Source organism: Jatropha curcas, chromosome 3 (assembly GCF_041381405.1).
Source record: "Jatropha curcas cultivar XTBG-Jc1 chromosome 3, XTBG_Jcur_1.0, whole genome shotgun sequence".
Lineage (NCBI taxonomy): Eukaryota > Viridiplantae > Streptophyta > Magnoliopsida > Malpighiales > Euphorbiaceae > Jatropha > Jatropha curcas.
Genome location: NC_143153.1, coordinates 7,753,716 through 7,770,657, shown reverse-complemented (window position 1 = coordinate 7,770,657; position 16,942 = coordinate 7,753,716). Strand labels below are relative to the sequence as shown.

Below are 16,942 nucleotides of genomic sequence, written 5' to 3'. Positions count from 1 at the left end.
TTAATGAATTAAAATAAAAGTTAAGGGTGCCATAAAATTAAAATAATAAACTTATGGGATGAATTTATTTATACGCCCTTTCTTTTTTCTTTCTATTTGACTTTCTAGAGAGTCAAATTTCGAAAATGAGATCTTCCTTTGTTACTAATTAGAGTTTGATCTTTGCTTGTTTCGATGTACTCCAAAAATAACACTCATATATTCATTAGACATATATAATTAGAGAAATATGTGCAATCAAATTCATACATAGAGGTCTTCTTAAAAAAAAAAGTTCATACATAGATGTTATTTAAATTTAATATACATGAATTAATTAGAAAATATACTTGATTACAAATACTAAAAAAAATTATGAAGAACCAATTCCGTGACTATTTAATTTTAAAAAAACATTTAATAATTAATCGGGGTACAATTCATTGGCTCTAGCTATTTATTTATTAAAAAAATATTTATTATTAATCATTTAACTCTTAATTAATAAATTGAAAGAAGAGGGGAAACCCAAAGGTAGAAGTTTGATTTTTTTATTTATAGGAGGTTAAAAATGGGTCAAAGAGAGATGACATTTCTTTTTGAATGATATTTACAAAACATTAAGAAAATCAACTAGAGTAGACTCGATGAGCTATGAATTTGAATGTTTAATAATAAGTAATATAGCAAAAATATTCAATAAAATGCATAGATTTATTTTTGAAGTTTATGCGATTTGCCTTGTGGTACTCTTAAGTTTATGGGGATCCATTATGATCATGCACTTTCACATTTCAGAAATAACTATGCACATCGCTAAAAAAAATAATTTTGCAAGAGTTCAATCATGATATGTCATAGTTATGCACTTTTATATTTTCTTTTGATAATAGTTATTATTAAAATGTAAAATGTAGAATTATGATATGTCTTCTACAAATTTAAATATGCTACAAACAAATTGCGTAAATTTCAAAAGCAAATTTAAAGCATTCAACAAATAGCATATAGATCCGATGATATTAGTGAAATACATAGACACACACATCAAGAAATTAAGAAGTGTTACCAAATGCAGTAAATCATTTGACATTGGAAAAATATAAATTAACAAGTTATGGAGGAGGATACCTAATTAGCCCCATTTCTGAAGGAACACTAATGGCCTTTATACCCTTATCTCTACAGTCTAGTCTACCATGCGATGGTTGATTGGTGAATGGTGATAAATAGCGGTTAGGTATCTTTTGTCTTGTTGTTCATGTGCTTCTCAATCTCATCCTCCTATCTAAATTAAGTACCACAAGGAGATATAACCGAATCTAACTCCCAAATGCTAAAAAACAAAGAGAGAAAAGAATCTTACTCCTCAAGTCCCTTTACAATGCCACTAATGTAGCAAAAGGTAACTTTCTCTTCAGATATTAGAGATTCACTTCTAAGAACAATGTATGTATATATATATATATACAAAGAGCATTTGGTGAACCAGTTTGAAAAAACTTAAAGGGATGAAATGATTAAATTAGTAAGTTGGCTGTTTACAATTTGGAAAAATTGAATTATCTAACCCAACTGAGTCGGTTGAGTCAATTAGTTTTTTGCTTTGATTTTGATAGAAAAATTAAAATTTTCAGTTTGGTTTGATTTTTATCAAAAAAAATCAGTTTAAACCTATGAAAAGTAGTTAAATTTGAACCGAATCAAGAAGACTCGGTAAGCATCTTTTGTCTATTTGCAGGAGGTTGTTGTCCCCTACCTTTCTAGTTCGGCTAAACTTGAATTCGAAACTATAATAAATATGGTTTGATTTGATTTTATACATATTTGATTTTAGTCCAAATTAAATAAAAAATTTCAACATATTTAATTATATTGATTCGTTTCGATCTAAATCGAATTAGCGGACACTAATAAACCAAATGCTCATGTATACTGATGAGTTTATATCTTAAAAGGGCCCGATGGAACAAGATAATAAGATAACTTTCCTTTTAACTATCATTAATTTAATTTAATAAGTTAATTATGAATTAAAAAATGTTTATTCTTTTCCATTTTTGTGTGTCTCTACTCTTTTAAAACTACTTTATTTACTAATTTTCTAAATGTTTTTGCATAGAAATGTTTTTCTTTCCTTTTAGTTTATGCATCAACATAACTTTTAAATAATTTTCTAATTTTAAATAACTCTTTTTTTTTTTTTTTTTTGACTGTCAAAGCATACTAAAATACCGAAGCATGATCTGCAATGCGTTAGGTATTAATATTGAAAATCGCTTTCCAAGTAGAGAAGGAATTGGTAGAAATGTGATTTTCAGTTACAGAATTCATTTATAAAGGAAATTAATTGCAGTCCCTGACAATGCTTTTCCATTTCATGTTCTATGGTCATGATCAAATTGCAAAGCAAATGTCTTTTGAAATTGCAAAGTATAATTCACAAAAGAGACAAACTTGATAAAATTTAATTCATATAATGAGACAAACTATTTCCTTTATCTAATATTGAACTTGAAATAATTCACAAAAGAGATTTTCAATGCATTCAAATTGCCAATTTCATTGAAAGTAATATTATTACATTAAAACTGCTAGTTTGAAGGATGGTTTCAATTTTATTTTTATTTTTAGATGTTATGTAACTCGAAATGCACTGAAACCATTGATTAGTATATATTTAACCATGTTGTTATTGATCTCAAATTTAGAGATGGAATTGGCTGCTGCAAGGGCGGCACAGGAGTCCATACTAAGTGGCTCTCCTTTGTCAGAGGATTTGAAGAAGACTGGATCACCTGGGAAAAGAAGGTATTTGATGGTTATTGGAATTAATACTGCTTTCAGTAGCAGGAAAAGAAGAGATTCAGTTCGCGCAACATTGTTATTGATCTTGTAATGCATAAGCAATTATGTACTTTCATATAAATAGTAAACAACAAATGTTTAATTTTTTAAAGACAATATTTGCCTTTTTTTTTCTCTTTTTCATTTGCATTTTTTATATTATTCATTCTCTATATTTATTATTTATTATTTACAAATTTCATAGACACATTTCATAATTCATTTATATTTAATTTGCCTTTTTATTACATACATATGTATATGTAATTAAAACTTTTTTTTTACTCAGACATGAGTTTTTTACAAAAATAATACTGTTATAAAAACAATTTACCACTGTAATATCAAATTAAACTATTTCTAAATTTCATATTTATCTTACCACGGATCGAGAATGTTTGCATTAAAACCACCGACTCAACTGGCAGTTTTAGTACAACATAAAAAGTACCTAGTATTGATCATTAATAAGCAAAAATAAATTAGAAGAATAAACAGTAATTTTTATTTTGCATTAAAAACACCAAATATTGCTGGTTTTAATAAAATTAAATTATCAAATGACTTTTCACTATAACACAAATTTTCTTTTTGAGTGTTAGGAAAAAGGGATTTGAATCTGAGTCTATTATTAGGTCATACATGCACTTATCACTACGCCAGTGGCAGAGGCACATACAGTTGATGTCCACCCCCTGACTTGAGATTTTTTTTTTTCTTAACAATTATTAATATATTTCACAAAGTGAATCCCCTTAAATTGTTATATTTATAATTTGTGAACCCCATAAATTAGTTTGAATGCCTTTTTAAGTATAAAAAAATTTTGAGTTAATAGTTTGTGAACCCTTTAAATTAGTTTGAGTATTATATATGAGTGGGCTCCATGACCATAGGGTCCTATCTCCATCACTACACTAGGCAATGCCTTGGCATATGCCACTAATATATAATTTATTTGATGGTTTTAATGTAAATATGGAATGTGACCGGTCACAAGATAATAGTATTTTGTTAATAAAAAAATTTTATTTACTCAAAATATTTCTTTTACTAAAACACACACATTATTTGATGGTTTTAGTGCATAAAATTTTGAAGTCTCAATTAATGTAAGTTGTTCTAAGATTCCCCAAAAATGAGTAGTGAAACAGGAAATCCACTTGACACACAAAATAGAATTCAAGCCATTTGATAATTAATTTTTTATTAAAACTATTAATTTAATTTATTATTTATTTATTTGGTTACTCTTTTTTGCTGCCTATTGATCGGTGCAAGTTACTTTTTATGTTGAATTGAAATCACCAATTGAATTGATGACTTTAATGCAACTTTCTCTCTTTATGGATAGGGATGACAATGAGTTGGGTACCAATTTAAAATACACTACTCGAATTCGAATATAGACCTGATTATAAATTAACTATTCAAACTCAATTATGATTACTCTTTTAAATACCCAAATTCATTTAAATACCTGTTTAACATTAAAAATATTTTTATTTTTAATTTTTCAAAAATAAAAGTAGGTAATAAATTATAAAATTATTATTTTGATTTAATACAAAATATAATATAAACATTAAATATAATTATAGTATTAATTATAATTAAAAATGTGTACATATAATTTTCTTTTAAAAATAATTTTTTAAAATATTTTTGAAATATTAATTAAATAGGTAATAGATAGAGGATACCAAAGTCCTTAAATTTGAACCGGCCCAAATCCATTTATTCTTTATTCAAATCAGCCAAAAGAATTGAATTAGATCGGTACCCGCGATTAGGATAAAATTGCCATCCATATCTATGAGCGGAGAAGTATTAGATTTTTAAATAGTTTTAGTTTCACCAAATAGTTTTTACAAAATATTATTTTTATCAAAAATTCCGATAAAAATGCTTATTATTATTTTAAATAAAAAAATAAAAGAAATTAAGGCCCTATTCCATAATAACATTCGATAACATAGCTTTTAGAGGTTGAAAGAGTTTTTTATGAAACATTAAACACTCTAACATTTAGTGTTTGGCTTTTAATGTTTAATTAAATTTTTTGACAATTATATCCATTGTGTTTTTCTTTCTGTCATTTTTTATGATTTTAAGTTAAACAGCTAATGTCAAAAAAAAAAAAAAAAAGTTAAACAGCTAATTAAATTGCACACTTCTAATTTAAAATTGCTATATATCAGCTAAAAGCCGTGTTTGACAATAAATTTTTAAGTAGTTTTTAGTTTTTTTTTTATTAGTAAAAACGCTAGACGCTATATTAGTTTTTAGAGGTTAAAGTAACCTTTTATAAAAAATTAACCCTATAGTTTTAGCATTTTGTGAAAATATATTCAAATAGGTACTAGCTATTAAAATGACTAAAAGATACTAAAACATCTAGTAATTACCAAAAACAGTTAATTTTTGCCGATAGCTAATAGCTGGAGAAATTCTTAGGTAGATTTAGTTTACCATATCAACTATAAACTCATTCAATGAAATAAAGCCACATGAGCAACTTACTTTTTTTTCTAAATTCTTCCACATTTTCTATTTGGTTAGAATCTACTACGTCAACTGTAGGCTCATCCAATGAAATAAAGCTACATCCTTTTTCCCGTTCCACATCAATAATTCCTAGGCAATAGGTTTTTCATTTCTAACCAAAAGGAATACGTGAAAGAATTAATAGGAAATAAACTAAAAAAAACAAGTCACTTTATTTCATTGGGTGAACCTACAGTCGATGTCGAAAACTGTGTTTACTTAAAAATTTCTCTACTACAACAACTAATAGCTACTAAAAGGGCTATCGTTGCCAAACAAATCCATAGTAGGGTCAGGGGCATTAATGTCAACGTAGTAAACTCTTTTTTTAAAATTTATTTTAGAAAAAAACACTGTACTGCAGTAGAGATTGTTTTACTCAGACACAGAGTCAGGGTTAATAAATGAGGAAGGTCTGACAAGGAAAGTTTGGTAAATTCAGAATAATAACAAAGAATGAGCGGTTAGTAGTGGGTCTTCTCACTTCTGTTCAACGTCCCTTGCCTGCAAAGCAGAGATGAAGAATTTTCCTTTTTCTTGTCAATTAATTTTTCTTTTTTTTTTTTTTTCCCCACAATTTGTTCTTGTTGAGAGAACAATATATACAAAGCTAAAAGGATAAAGGAAAGAACAAAAACATTAACATTAACAAGTTAAAAATAAGAAAACAGAGCACCTTCTCTGTTTTATCTGTTCTCTCCCTCTCTGTCTCAAAACTTGTTCATGTTCTCGTCTTTCAAATTTTGCCCAAGTCCTTTCCTTTTGCTTCTTCTCTTTCTGGGTATCTTCGATTCGGCTTCTATTCTTTGCTTTTCAGATGGGTTTTCTGTTAAAGAAGCTATTGGTCTGTGAATAGAAGAGAGGACTTGTAAACATTAAGAAAGAAAAACAAATAGAAGGAAGAAAGAAGAATGTCTTCGAAGAGCAGAGGAGAGCAGAGTTCTTCTAAAAGTTTTATATCACAGAAATGGACTCTTTTTCTTTGTTTGTGTTGTTTCTGTGCTGGAATGCTATTCACCAATAGGTGTATATTTCTTAATTTTCTAATTTTTCCCCTTTTTCAATGAACTTTCAGTTGGTGCAATTCTTTGTGAAGGTTGTTTTGTTATGTGAGGATTTTTTTTATCCAATTTACTTTAGTTCAATATTTTCATAGGACGGTACATGCTATTTTTGTCAAATTTTGAGTCTATTGGTTTCTTTTGAGATCTATATGTGGTAGGAGACGTATGTTTTAATCAAATGGTGCCTCTTGAATTATTTGGAATCTTCATGTTTTGGAAGGTTTTCTTGAATTTATAATTTCTGGGTTTTTTTTTTTGGAGGTCTATTAATTGAGATCCAAATTTAGAGTCTTGTGTAGAATCAACGTTTGCAGTGTTATTTTTGCTTTTTTCTATCTTTTATTTATTAATTTTACGGGCAAGTTTATTCTGGTCTAAACAAAGAAGTCAAAGCCACTTTCATTTTACTTCAAATGTTTTTTCTTATTTTATTTTTTATTTTTTTCCCTTCTTGGGTGTTGGTTATTGCTGGAAAAATTGGAAAAAATAGCTCCAGCTATTTATTGAACCTGCTTCTACATTAATGGATAGAAAAATCTCTGGCTCTCGTTGTACATTGTCATTATCTTTATTCAATATATTGTAGTTGTGACTGCAAGTGCCTGATAAAATTGTTGAATTAGCCATTTTATAAACACTAGAATAAACCAGTTGGCAGGAAGAGAAGATCTGTTAGCATTTAATTCATTTTCTGAATTCTGTTGCAGTCAAAATTTATATAGGATAAATGTTATCATCAAAATTACCTACATGCTTGTTATTATTACTATTATTATTGTTTTTCTAAATTCAAATTGTGATCAAAATTTCATTGAGGTCAATTGTTGTTGGCACTTTAATTTATGATGACAATTGGAGAAAATGGTGACAGGATGTGGGCAGTTCCTGAGTCCAAAGGTATCACGCGGACAACCGCCATGGAAGCCGATAAACTAAAATTGGTTTCAGAGGGTTGTGGAATTAAAACTGTGGGTATCTATCTCTATTATTATTTCAAGATTTTCTTTTAGTCTAGCTGACAAATTTACTCAAACATTTCCAGGCGTTTATCTAATATTATTATTAGTATTCTTCTTTAATTTCCTCATTCAAATGTTTGTTTTTTGTCTGATTTGCCCCATTAGTTGCATCAGAAAGAAGTGAGGCGTGACTCTAAAGATATTATTGGGGAAGTGTACAAGACTCATAGTGCCATACAGTGAGTATAGCTTATAAATGCTCATAACTGTTCTTTAAAGACTTATTTTGAGTACCAAGCTAATCATACTAGTGGATTATAGCACATTAGATAAGACTATCTCAAATTTAGAGATGGAATTGGCTGCTGCAAGGGCGGCACAGGAGTCCATACTAAGTGGCTCTCCTTTGTCAGAGGATTTGAAGAAGACTGGATCACCTGGTAAAAGAAGGTATTTGATGGTGATTGGAATTAATACTGCTTTCAGTAGCAGGAAAAGAAGAGATTCAGTTCGTGCAACATGGATGCCACAAGGTTCATAGATTGTTCATTTGCTTCTTTTCTTCTTTCTTATCAATATTCTTATGCCATTCTGTTTGCTGGTTAGATATCTTTACCTTTTGAATGGTTTATTTGAAAAATTATTGATACTAGGTGAAAAAAGGAGGAAACTGGAAGAAGAGAAGGGTATCATTGTTCGTTTTGTCATTGGTCATAGGTGAGAGTTCTAATCTCATTTTATGATTTGAATATGTGGAGGTACATTTTGTGCTAGAATTTCTATCTTGATATGTCACATTGCCAGTCCCTTAAGTAGAACTGAAAGTTCTGGCCTTTGTACGGATGAATATTAATATTTTTTAATTAGAATTTTTATGCGTATTATCTCTTCAAGTTGTGAGGTATATATAAATCGATTTAATTCAGTATAGCTAATGTATTCTAGGTCATGGTCTTCACTAAACACATGATATCATCAAAGTCATCTTTCTTGAATGACCAGATGTATCTTGGTGGGTACTGGAAAAAACTTGAAAAAATTGGCTTGCCAACATATAGCCTTGAATACTAATGCTTATGATCACCTTACCTGGAGCATTCAGCTCATTTGGCCTCCCATGGACGTGGCTTTTATTATCAAGAATTAATTACATATTTCATAACGTTTGAGATAAGGTGACAAGTTTTTCCTTTCTGGAATAATTATACGCATAAAATGACTTTGGATCTCATGAAATGTGTTCCAACTTCTTATATTGGAACATGGTAAAGGTATAATATAGAAATATAGAACTTACTTTTGGGAATTGTTAGAAATATAGAACTTACTTTTGGTCACTTTCTCACAAGCTTGATCGGTATTGATATTTATATACACAGTACACTTCATTTTATCATCAGCAGAATGTTCAATCTACATGACTAAACAGCAGAGTTTATTTACAAGGGATCATTATTGTATATCAGTCTCTGAGACAAAGTTTATCAGCTGTGCATGGAAATTAATCTGAAATAGTTTCAAAATTTTGAATGCCATCTTATTTCTAAACGTCAAGTAAACATTGATGAGTCTCGTGAAAGTTATGAATTATACTTGTGCTCTCTAGAAATGTGATTAACATAACTGAAAACTAATAGATTTAATGTGCTTATGCTCTGGAGGCATTTTGGAGAAATGTGCCACTTCTGAATTATGCTCTCTAGAAATGTTCTTATGGATTTAATATAATTTAAAAAACTATTTTTATGTTATCTAGTGCCACATCTGGAGGCATTTTGGACAGAGCAATTGAAGCAGAGGATAAAAAGCATGGAGATTTTTTGAGATTGGTAAGGCTTTTGTAATCTATTCGTCTATGTTTTATATTTCATTAAAACTATGTTCACTTAAAGGGGTAAAAAGGGGAAGTCTGGGGAAAAGCAAAGTACATGAGTTCTAATGTTTGTGATTCTATCTTGTGAGCAGGACCATGTTGAAGGGTACCTTGAATTGTCTGCAAAAACAAAGATATATTTTGCTACTGCTGTTGCTTTGTGGGATGCAGATTTCTATGTCAAAGTTGATGATGATGTCCATGTAAATATAGGTACAACAATATATACCTTCTCAATACTTCTTTTGTTAGTGGGAGATATAATTAGGTGAAGGTGTTGTTTAACGTGGTACTATTTTTCTGCAATTGAGAAACAAAAATCAATGTGGAAAGACGTGAGAACAATTATATGTGTACTCATATGTAAAAAATTTAGGTCCTTTAAATTTTTTAAAGCCTCTAGCATATGACAGTTACTATTAATGGCCTTTTTTAGTTCCTATCAGGATGAAGATTTGTTTTATTGTGTTAAACATCTTGTGGTAATTTGTTTTTCATACTTCTCTGCAATGCTAATCCATTTGCTGGTAAGTTGATGCAGCAACACTTGGAGAAACTCTAGTTAGACATCGAAAGAAACAACGGGTATACATTGGATGCATGAAATCTGGTCCTGTACTTAATCAAAAGTAAGTTAATTTTTTTTAATCATTTCGCGAAGAATTTTAAGAAAGTAATTGAGTAGTAGATTATTAACTGCTGATTTCACTCAACAGGGGAGTAAGATATCATGAACCAGAGTATTGGAAATTTGGTGAGGCAGGAAATAAATACTTCCGCCATGCTACTGGACAGCTATATGCAATTTCAAAAGATTTGGCTACGTATATATCAATAAACCAGTAAGTTCCATTTCATTTGAAATGTAAGATGCAGGCTTATGAGTGCTTTCTTTGATAGTATTGCCTATTTGGTGTTATGTTCTTGCATTGTGATAGCTATTGTGGACAATTATCTCAGGCATGTTCTACACAAGTATGCTAATGAGGATGTTTCATTGGGATCTTGGTTTATTGGACTTGATGTAGAGCACATTGATGATCGAAGACTTTGTTGTGGCACTCCACCAGGTAAATGCACAGTTTACTAGATAATTTGAAACTTCTATTTCCAACATTATCTTAGACAACAATAAATAAGGCATTTTTCCTCTTCTCTCTTCTTTTTTTTTTTTTTTTTTTTTTTTTTTTTTTTTTTTTTTTAAATAAGTAATTGTAATTACTGTCTTGCTGAAGAATACTAGTTTTTATGTCACACACAAGCAAGGGATGAGCCTCTATCGACTCAATTTTAGCACCTGCAAAAATTATACTTCACTCCAGAAATTGAATTGATTGAATATCTCATTGATGTGATTATTTTCTTCATTACATTTTTGTAGAAGGTCAAGTGAAGTTATCATACAACAGTCTTCAAGAAAGTTCACTTAGAGTTAACTAATAGGTTTGCCCTTGAAAATCAATAATTCATAGTAGATCTTCTCATGGGACCTCATTGCTGCTTTCACCATAAAATTAAGAATACTTATTCAGGAAAATGACAATTATCCTAATGACATCAAGATTTGAATGGAAATGCATATCCTGTACGGTTTTCCTTGAGCACTTATATTTCTAGTTCAGTTATGTTGAGTTCTTAACATGTTTTGAAATTCTAATGTCTAGCACCCTTAATCATTGCAGTTGCGCTCTTTTTGGCAAATTGCATTTTGCAATTTTTAGGGCTTAGCAAACAATGGTGTTTAATATATATATATATATATATATATATATATATATTCGGTTTTTCCTGGACAATGAATTTTCAAATGCAATTTTAAAAAAAAAAAAATTCATAACTCAACTTTGAAAAGCAGCTCCAAGCTCATCCAAAAATAAACAAGAGTGCCAAAGATTTGTAGACTTCAATGGGAAATTAACTGAAGTTTCAACACCATCCTTTTTTTTCCAATATGAATACCGATGGATTATGTTAAAGTAGGAAGTTCTAAATTTCTTATGCAATTTCTGCAGATTGTGAATGGAAAGCACAAGCTGGCAACATCTGTGTTGCTTCATTTGATTGGACGTGCAGTGGTATTTGCAAATCTGCTGATAGGATTAAGGAGGTCCACCGCCGATGCGGGGAAGGTGAGAATGTTTTGTGGAGTGCAACTTTCTAAGAGTTTATCTTAGTGTCTTCCAAACTCAGGAGGACGATGACTCGGCGTTAAGCTAGTTTTAAAGAATGAGGTGTACCTAGTCTTTTACTTTAACTTTTGAGTATAGGAACCAAATGCCAGTGTACACCAATAGGCCTAGAGAGATGGGGAGAGAGTGAGTTGATATCTGTTTACGTTACACAGAAAGAGAAAGAGCGACAAAGAGAGAGAGAGAGAGAGAGAGAGAGAGTGAGAAAGGCCTTGCAATTTGGATCTTTTTCCATTTTAGTGAAGGAAATAGACCACATTAGCTAGCTTCCAAGAAAAGAGGCAAAAGGGCTGTCACCATTCAACCATTCTTTGATGCTTAGAGAGCCAATTTGTAAGTTACAGCTCTATGGCTATCAAGCTAACAATAAATACAGAATCTTTCTGGTGGCTTTATTCTTTCCTTCTTATATGATTGTGACTTCTACTTTTTTTTGATTGCCTTTTCAAGTTCTATTAGCGTACAAGTTAGCAGTAGGTCTTAAGTTTGATCTTGATAGCCTCTGCTCTTCAAGGATTTCTAATGTAAAAAGAAAGAAAAAGCAGCAGCTAACCTCTTCAATTTCTAGCTACTGGAAAGCCGAAAGAAGAGATTTTAGCCCATAATTAACAATTAGCATCCCAATTCTTTAAAACAACTGATCCCATTAAAATAATTAAGATGGTGCTTTTTTAATAGTACCATTTAATATTTACACTTCTTTTGTTATAAATAAATTTAAAATGTGCAATTCATTTAGAAACTAATTCTAGATAAAATTTATTTTTAATAAATTTTTCATGTTTAAAATAAATTTAAAATTTAAAATTCATTTTTTTAAATACCATTGCATAATAATTTTAGAATTTAATTTAGTTATTTTCAAATTCAAAGAATATAATTCTTTATTGTTTTTCATATCAAATACAAAATTTAAACTTATAAATGAATTCCATAAACTTTTGTATAATTGATTAAAATTTAATTTTCAGTATTTATTTTGTGTGTTTGTCCTACTTGCACTACATATATTTACATGATTATATGCCATTTATATCTACAATTTACCTTCAAATCTGCTTTTTAAATTAAATTGTCAATGATAGTAATAGTAATGGTCCATGTCCATCCATCTTTGCAAGGAAAATAGGTAACCATCGGGTACTTAATTAACTTCATGCAACATATAATATATATAATTACTAGGTATTCATCATTTGGGAAAAATAATAGCAGAATGTAGTTGAAATTTATACAAAGATGGTTGTAAGTTGATTACAAATAGATGGTTGTTGGAGCAAGCTTATGGAAAGAACATTTGCAAGGTTGATCACCATGGTTTAGGTATGAGTTCGATATACACATCGCAAACTTTTCCTAAGCTAGCCTTTTTGCCTCTAAAGACGAATAAGAATTAGTCAGGTTTGCCAACCGTTAAAATGGACACGAATCTGAATAACTGGTGCAAATATAAAAAAAGAACTTCCTTTTATACATAGGTTTGCCCCTCAATGTAACACCTACAATTAGAGGCAACACCATCTGGAAATGGCACAACTTGCTGCCATTTATTACACACTTTCAGAAACTCCCCATCCAATTAATATATGTATATCTAAAACTGCCCTAGTACAAAGATATAAAAAACCAGAGATAAAAAGAATACTAAGAAACTCTATATATATATATATATATACAATGTCATATCATAGAGCTCCACCCAACACCAAACAAGATATTATTAGTGCTCCAACATATTGTGCGAGTTCAATTAAATATAAATTATTTAGGATAATTTAAAATTGTATTATTTTCAAATTAAAGATAATTTATTAGGGGTATTTATATGATTAGATTGTTATAAGCAAATGAGAGAGTAGAAAAAAAAAAAAGCAATAAACTTATTATTAAAGTTATTAGTTATTGAAAAACAGAAAATGAAGGGTTTTATTATTTTAGAATGAAAATTTTTACAAATAGGGAGGAAATTAAAATTAGAAAATTAATAAAAAAAAATATAATACCACCTTAACATTATATATATCTTCCAAGGAATGTCAAAATAATAATAATAGAAAGAAAAGAATATATATGTAGAACCTACCTTAGAATCCATCCAGAAAGCAAAGAACCAATGAATTGAGAGTGGTAGTGGCACGTGATATTGGCACGGCTCAATCAAAAAGCAGGGCCCAAAACATTTCAAGCACGGTTTTCTTATTGAACCGGACCAATATCCCGTTGATCAACTCACTTCTTTTCTTCTCATTTTTCACAAATTCGTCAGACAGACGATAATAACAGTATTCTGTATTTGAACTGAACCCAACCATGCTCAAAATCTCTATTCATACAAAATGGAAATATATATGCCAAAGAAATATGAAATATCACACACATTTAGAGTTTAAAAAAGACATAACATGCAAATTGTAGTTATGGATAATGAAGAAAGGCAATATGGGTGAATAGAATTAGAATCAAGAAGAGAAGTAAGAGCAAGTGCCTTTAATAAGAAGGAATACCCTAGAAAATAAGGGAAGGTATACGGTAGTTTAGCATTGAATAAGGGACATTAAAGTGTCCAACTACCCAAGAAGAGAGGAAGTTGGAATAGTAATCAAATAAGAGTACAAGATTCGTGAAAAAGCTCACACTTGGGGAGACAAGTCTGAAGCTTTTAATGTTAGCATTTAATATAAAGCAAAGCAGGGATCTTCATTTTGCTATGGGTAGGTTGGTTTTTGTTACCTTAATTATCTCCCTGAAGGTACTTCGCAGGTTGAGTAACGTATTTAATCATTTTAATAAATAAATAAATAAATAAATTATTGATGCCATATCAGTTTGTTTTTTAAGAGATGTGTGAGGAGCTGCGAAAATTATGATTGATTCTTAAAAATCATCTGAATTTTTTATTCTGAAACTAATCTGATATTTGTATTCCATTTGCTAAGTACTCTGGAATTATTTTATCATAACAGCTAATAAATTTACTATTATAAATTTAATAGTTTGCCTAATAATTGGAATTACTATTTAGTTTTATTTTTTTCTTTTCTTTTACTCGATGTTGGATTGATGAATCTTGTTTCATTACAATCAACAACTATAACAATTTACATTTTGTCTCGAGCACGGATGTTTTCTTTTCAATTATAATAATTTGAGTAGTGAGAGGTCTCGAGTTTGAGTTCTCTCGATCACATGTGTTTTCATCAATTTAGTGAGCCAAGAGAATGGCTACTCCGTGTTGTGTAGACTGCAATGTTATTTCAGCCCATAAAAACCTCCAATCAATTAAAAAAATAATATAATGAAAATATGAGAATTTTCAATAAATTCCTCACCTTATTTGACCCGCACTGTTCCATACAGTGGATTTGAATTTCAAACTTGTACCGTTCCAAATAATTGAAAGGAATAAGATGGAAATTGAGACAAGAATGAAATTCTATTCTTATGTCTCAATGTTTTGAGACGAAACTGAAAATAATATAGTTTTCACCTATGTATGTTAGAATAGCGGGCTTTAAGACCTCATTTATAGACTTGAATCTTGGGATTGACATTGGTCTGGCCTGACTTAGTAGCTGAAGACAACCCTGATTAAAGAAAAATAGAAAAAATATGCATTCGTGCTGGTCTGGCCCTTTTTTTTTTTTTTTTTTTGTTCTGCGAAGGATATCATTTGACACCAGAATTTTCAATTTCAATTCCGCGTTTCTTCTTCACCCGAGGTAATGCAATATCGACGTAATGTAAATTTTTTAGTCTTACTTTTCTTTCTTTCTCTTTTTGAATTTTTTTTTACTTTTTCGGAAAGAAATAAAGAATTATATAATATGAAAAAAAAAAAAATCATACTCCTTATTATATTTGATATTATTATAATATGAAGTAAATGATACTCAGGAAAAAATTGAGATGGAGGCAAAAAAGCAGAGAAAGGGAAGAGATAAATAAGACTGATATTAATCGAAACTTATTATTTTCATAACTTATTAGATATTTTTTTTAGATAAATAATTTTTTTATTTTGATCTTTGTACAATCAATTATATAATATTGAATATTTGTTGTAGTAATTTTTTGAATTTGTTGTGTAGTTATTATTATTATTATTATTTTGTAATTTATTTTGTTTGCTAGAACAAGAGATTGGAGAAATCTTTCACTAATCAAGTAAGTAAATATTTACACAATTAATTTAATTAAAGAAAAAAATAATTAAATTCGAATAATACATTTAAATAATAAAGAGAATTTATAAAATAACATCTAATAAATTAAAAATAAATTTATTATTTATATTTAAAATGATATTTATCATTTATATTTAAATTATATATTTAATAATTAAATTTTAAAATTAATATTCATTTATAATAATTATCTATATTTATATTTCAATTTTGAATTTTGAATTTTTTTTCTTTTTTTATAACATCACTTAAGATACCTAATTAAAACTTACATTATCGACTTACATAATATTCACAGAATTTTATAAATTAATTTAAATATTATATTTGCATCAGTAGCAAATTATAATTGGATAAAATATATTGAGTTTCTAAAAATTAAATAGTAATTAACACTTATCCTTTTACTTTTATAAAATAATTGTGATGTATAAATAAAAGCTTAAAAGTTTGAAAATTCAAACAAGCTTAGTTTAAATTTATTTTTAATTTATTTTTATTATTCATTTAGTATAGAGTTATAAATAAAAGTATTTTTAAAATAAAGAACAATATACAATAAATAGAATAATCCGCGCAATGCACGGAATTTTGCCTAATTTTTATATTAAGAGATATCACAACTTTACTACGGAGTGTTACAATTATCCTAAATATTTGAGCACCGAATATTAAAAAAATTGTTTTGAATTACTATAGCTGAATGGGATAAAAAAAAAAATTTATATTGCGGAAAGAAGACAAGTTCTAGCTTCAGACAGAATTATTCTTATAAAGTTTCAATTTTTCTAAGTGAAGGAATTGAATTTTGAAGACAGCATGACAAATCTATCAAACTAGCTGACAGCTTTGCAATTATGGTGTTTGCCATGCGATTTTGAATTTGGAGGAAGAACCATACAATTAGTAAAAATAATTATTGAAATGTGCTATAATATTTTTAGTTATGAGATTTTTTTTGAAAATTCAAGTTGTGTTCTTTTGTGAAAGTTAATCTCGTAATCTCATAATCTCATTTATTTTTTATTGGTGAAATAATTATATATCGTTGTATCTTTTCCTTGCTCATTCCTTTCTCATTTTTATTCATAAACTTATTTCTTCTAAGAGCAAAAAATCCAAATTTTGTAATAACCCAATTCACCTCTTTTTCGGATTGCCTACACGAGAAAACAAATGGTGTTAGAGCCTTATTTCAACACTTAAAAGATTTAACCATCTTGGAGTAAAAATCAATAGTAGCCCGCATCAACAAGTATAAGAAGGTTAATCAATAATTAGACCTCGCTTAGTTGATATA

General features: G+C 29.0%; 1 protein-coding gene across 2 annotated transcripts; it reads left to right on the top strand.

Annotated features, from left to right (window-relative positions):
• The first annotated feature begins 5,814 nt into the window (after positions 1-5,814).
• LOC105648164 (putative beta-1,3-galactosyltransferase 2) lies at positions 5,815-11,853 on the top strand. 2 transcript variants are annotated; one of them, XM_089719338.1, is made up of 11 exons: positions 5,815-6,397; positions 7,309-7,405; positions 7,571-7,635; positions 7,718-7,929; positions 8,050-8,113; positions 9,153-9,225; positions 9,362-9,482; positions 9,811-9,898; positions 9,986-10,111; positions 10,230-10,339; positions 11,282-11,853. In XM_089719338.1, the coding sequence occupies exons 1-11, from the start codon at positions 6,285-6,287 to the stop codon at positions 11,428-11,430; spliced, it is 1,218 nt and encodes a 405-aa protein (XP_089575464.1). In that variant the 5' UTR covers positions 5,815-6,284; the 3' UTR covers positions 11,431-11,853. The 2 variants fall into 2 exon arrangements, with proteins under 2 accessions (XP_089575464.1, XP_089575463.1); XM_089719337.1 differs by having other exon boundaries at positions 5,816-6,397; positions 7,562-7,635.
• The last annotated feature ends 5,089 nt before the right edge of the window (positions 11,854-16,942 follow it).

Excerpts from the sequence above, each read along its gene's own strand:
- LOC105648164 (XM_089719337.1), top strand. The coding sequence starts at position 6,285 with ATGTCTTCGAAGAGCAGAGGAGAGCAGAGTTCTTCTAAAAGTTTTATA. Across the intron at positions 7,930-8,049 it reads TGCAACATGGATGCCACAAG|GTGAAAAAAGGAGGAAACTG; the intron begins GTTCATAGATTG and ends TATTGATACTAG. Across the intron at positions 10,112-10,229 it reads ACGTATATATCAATAAACCA|GCATGTTCTACACAAGTATG; the intron begins GTAAGTTCCATT and ends CAATTATCTCAG.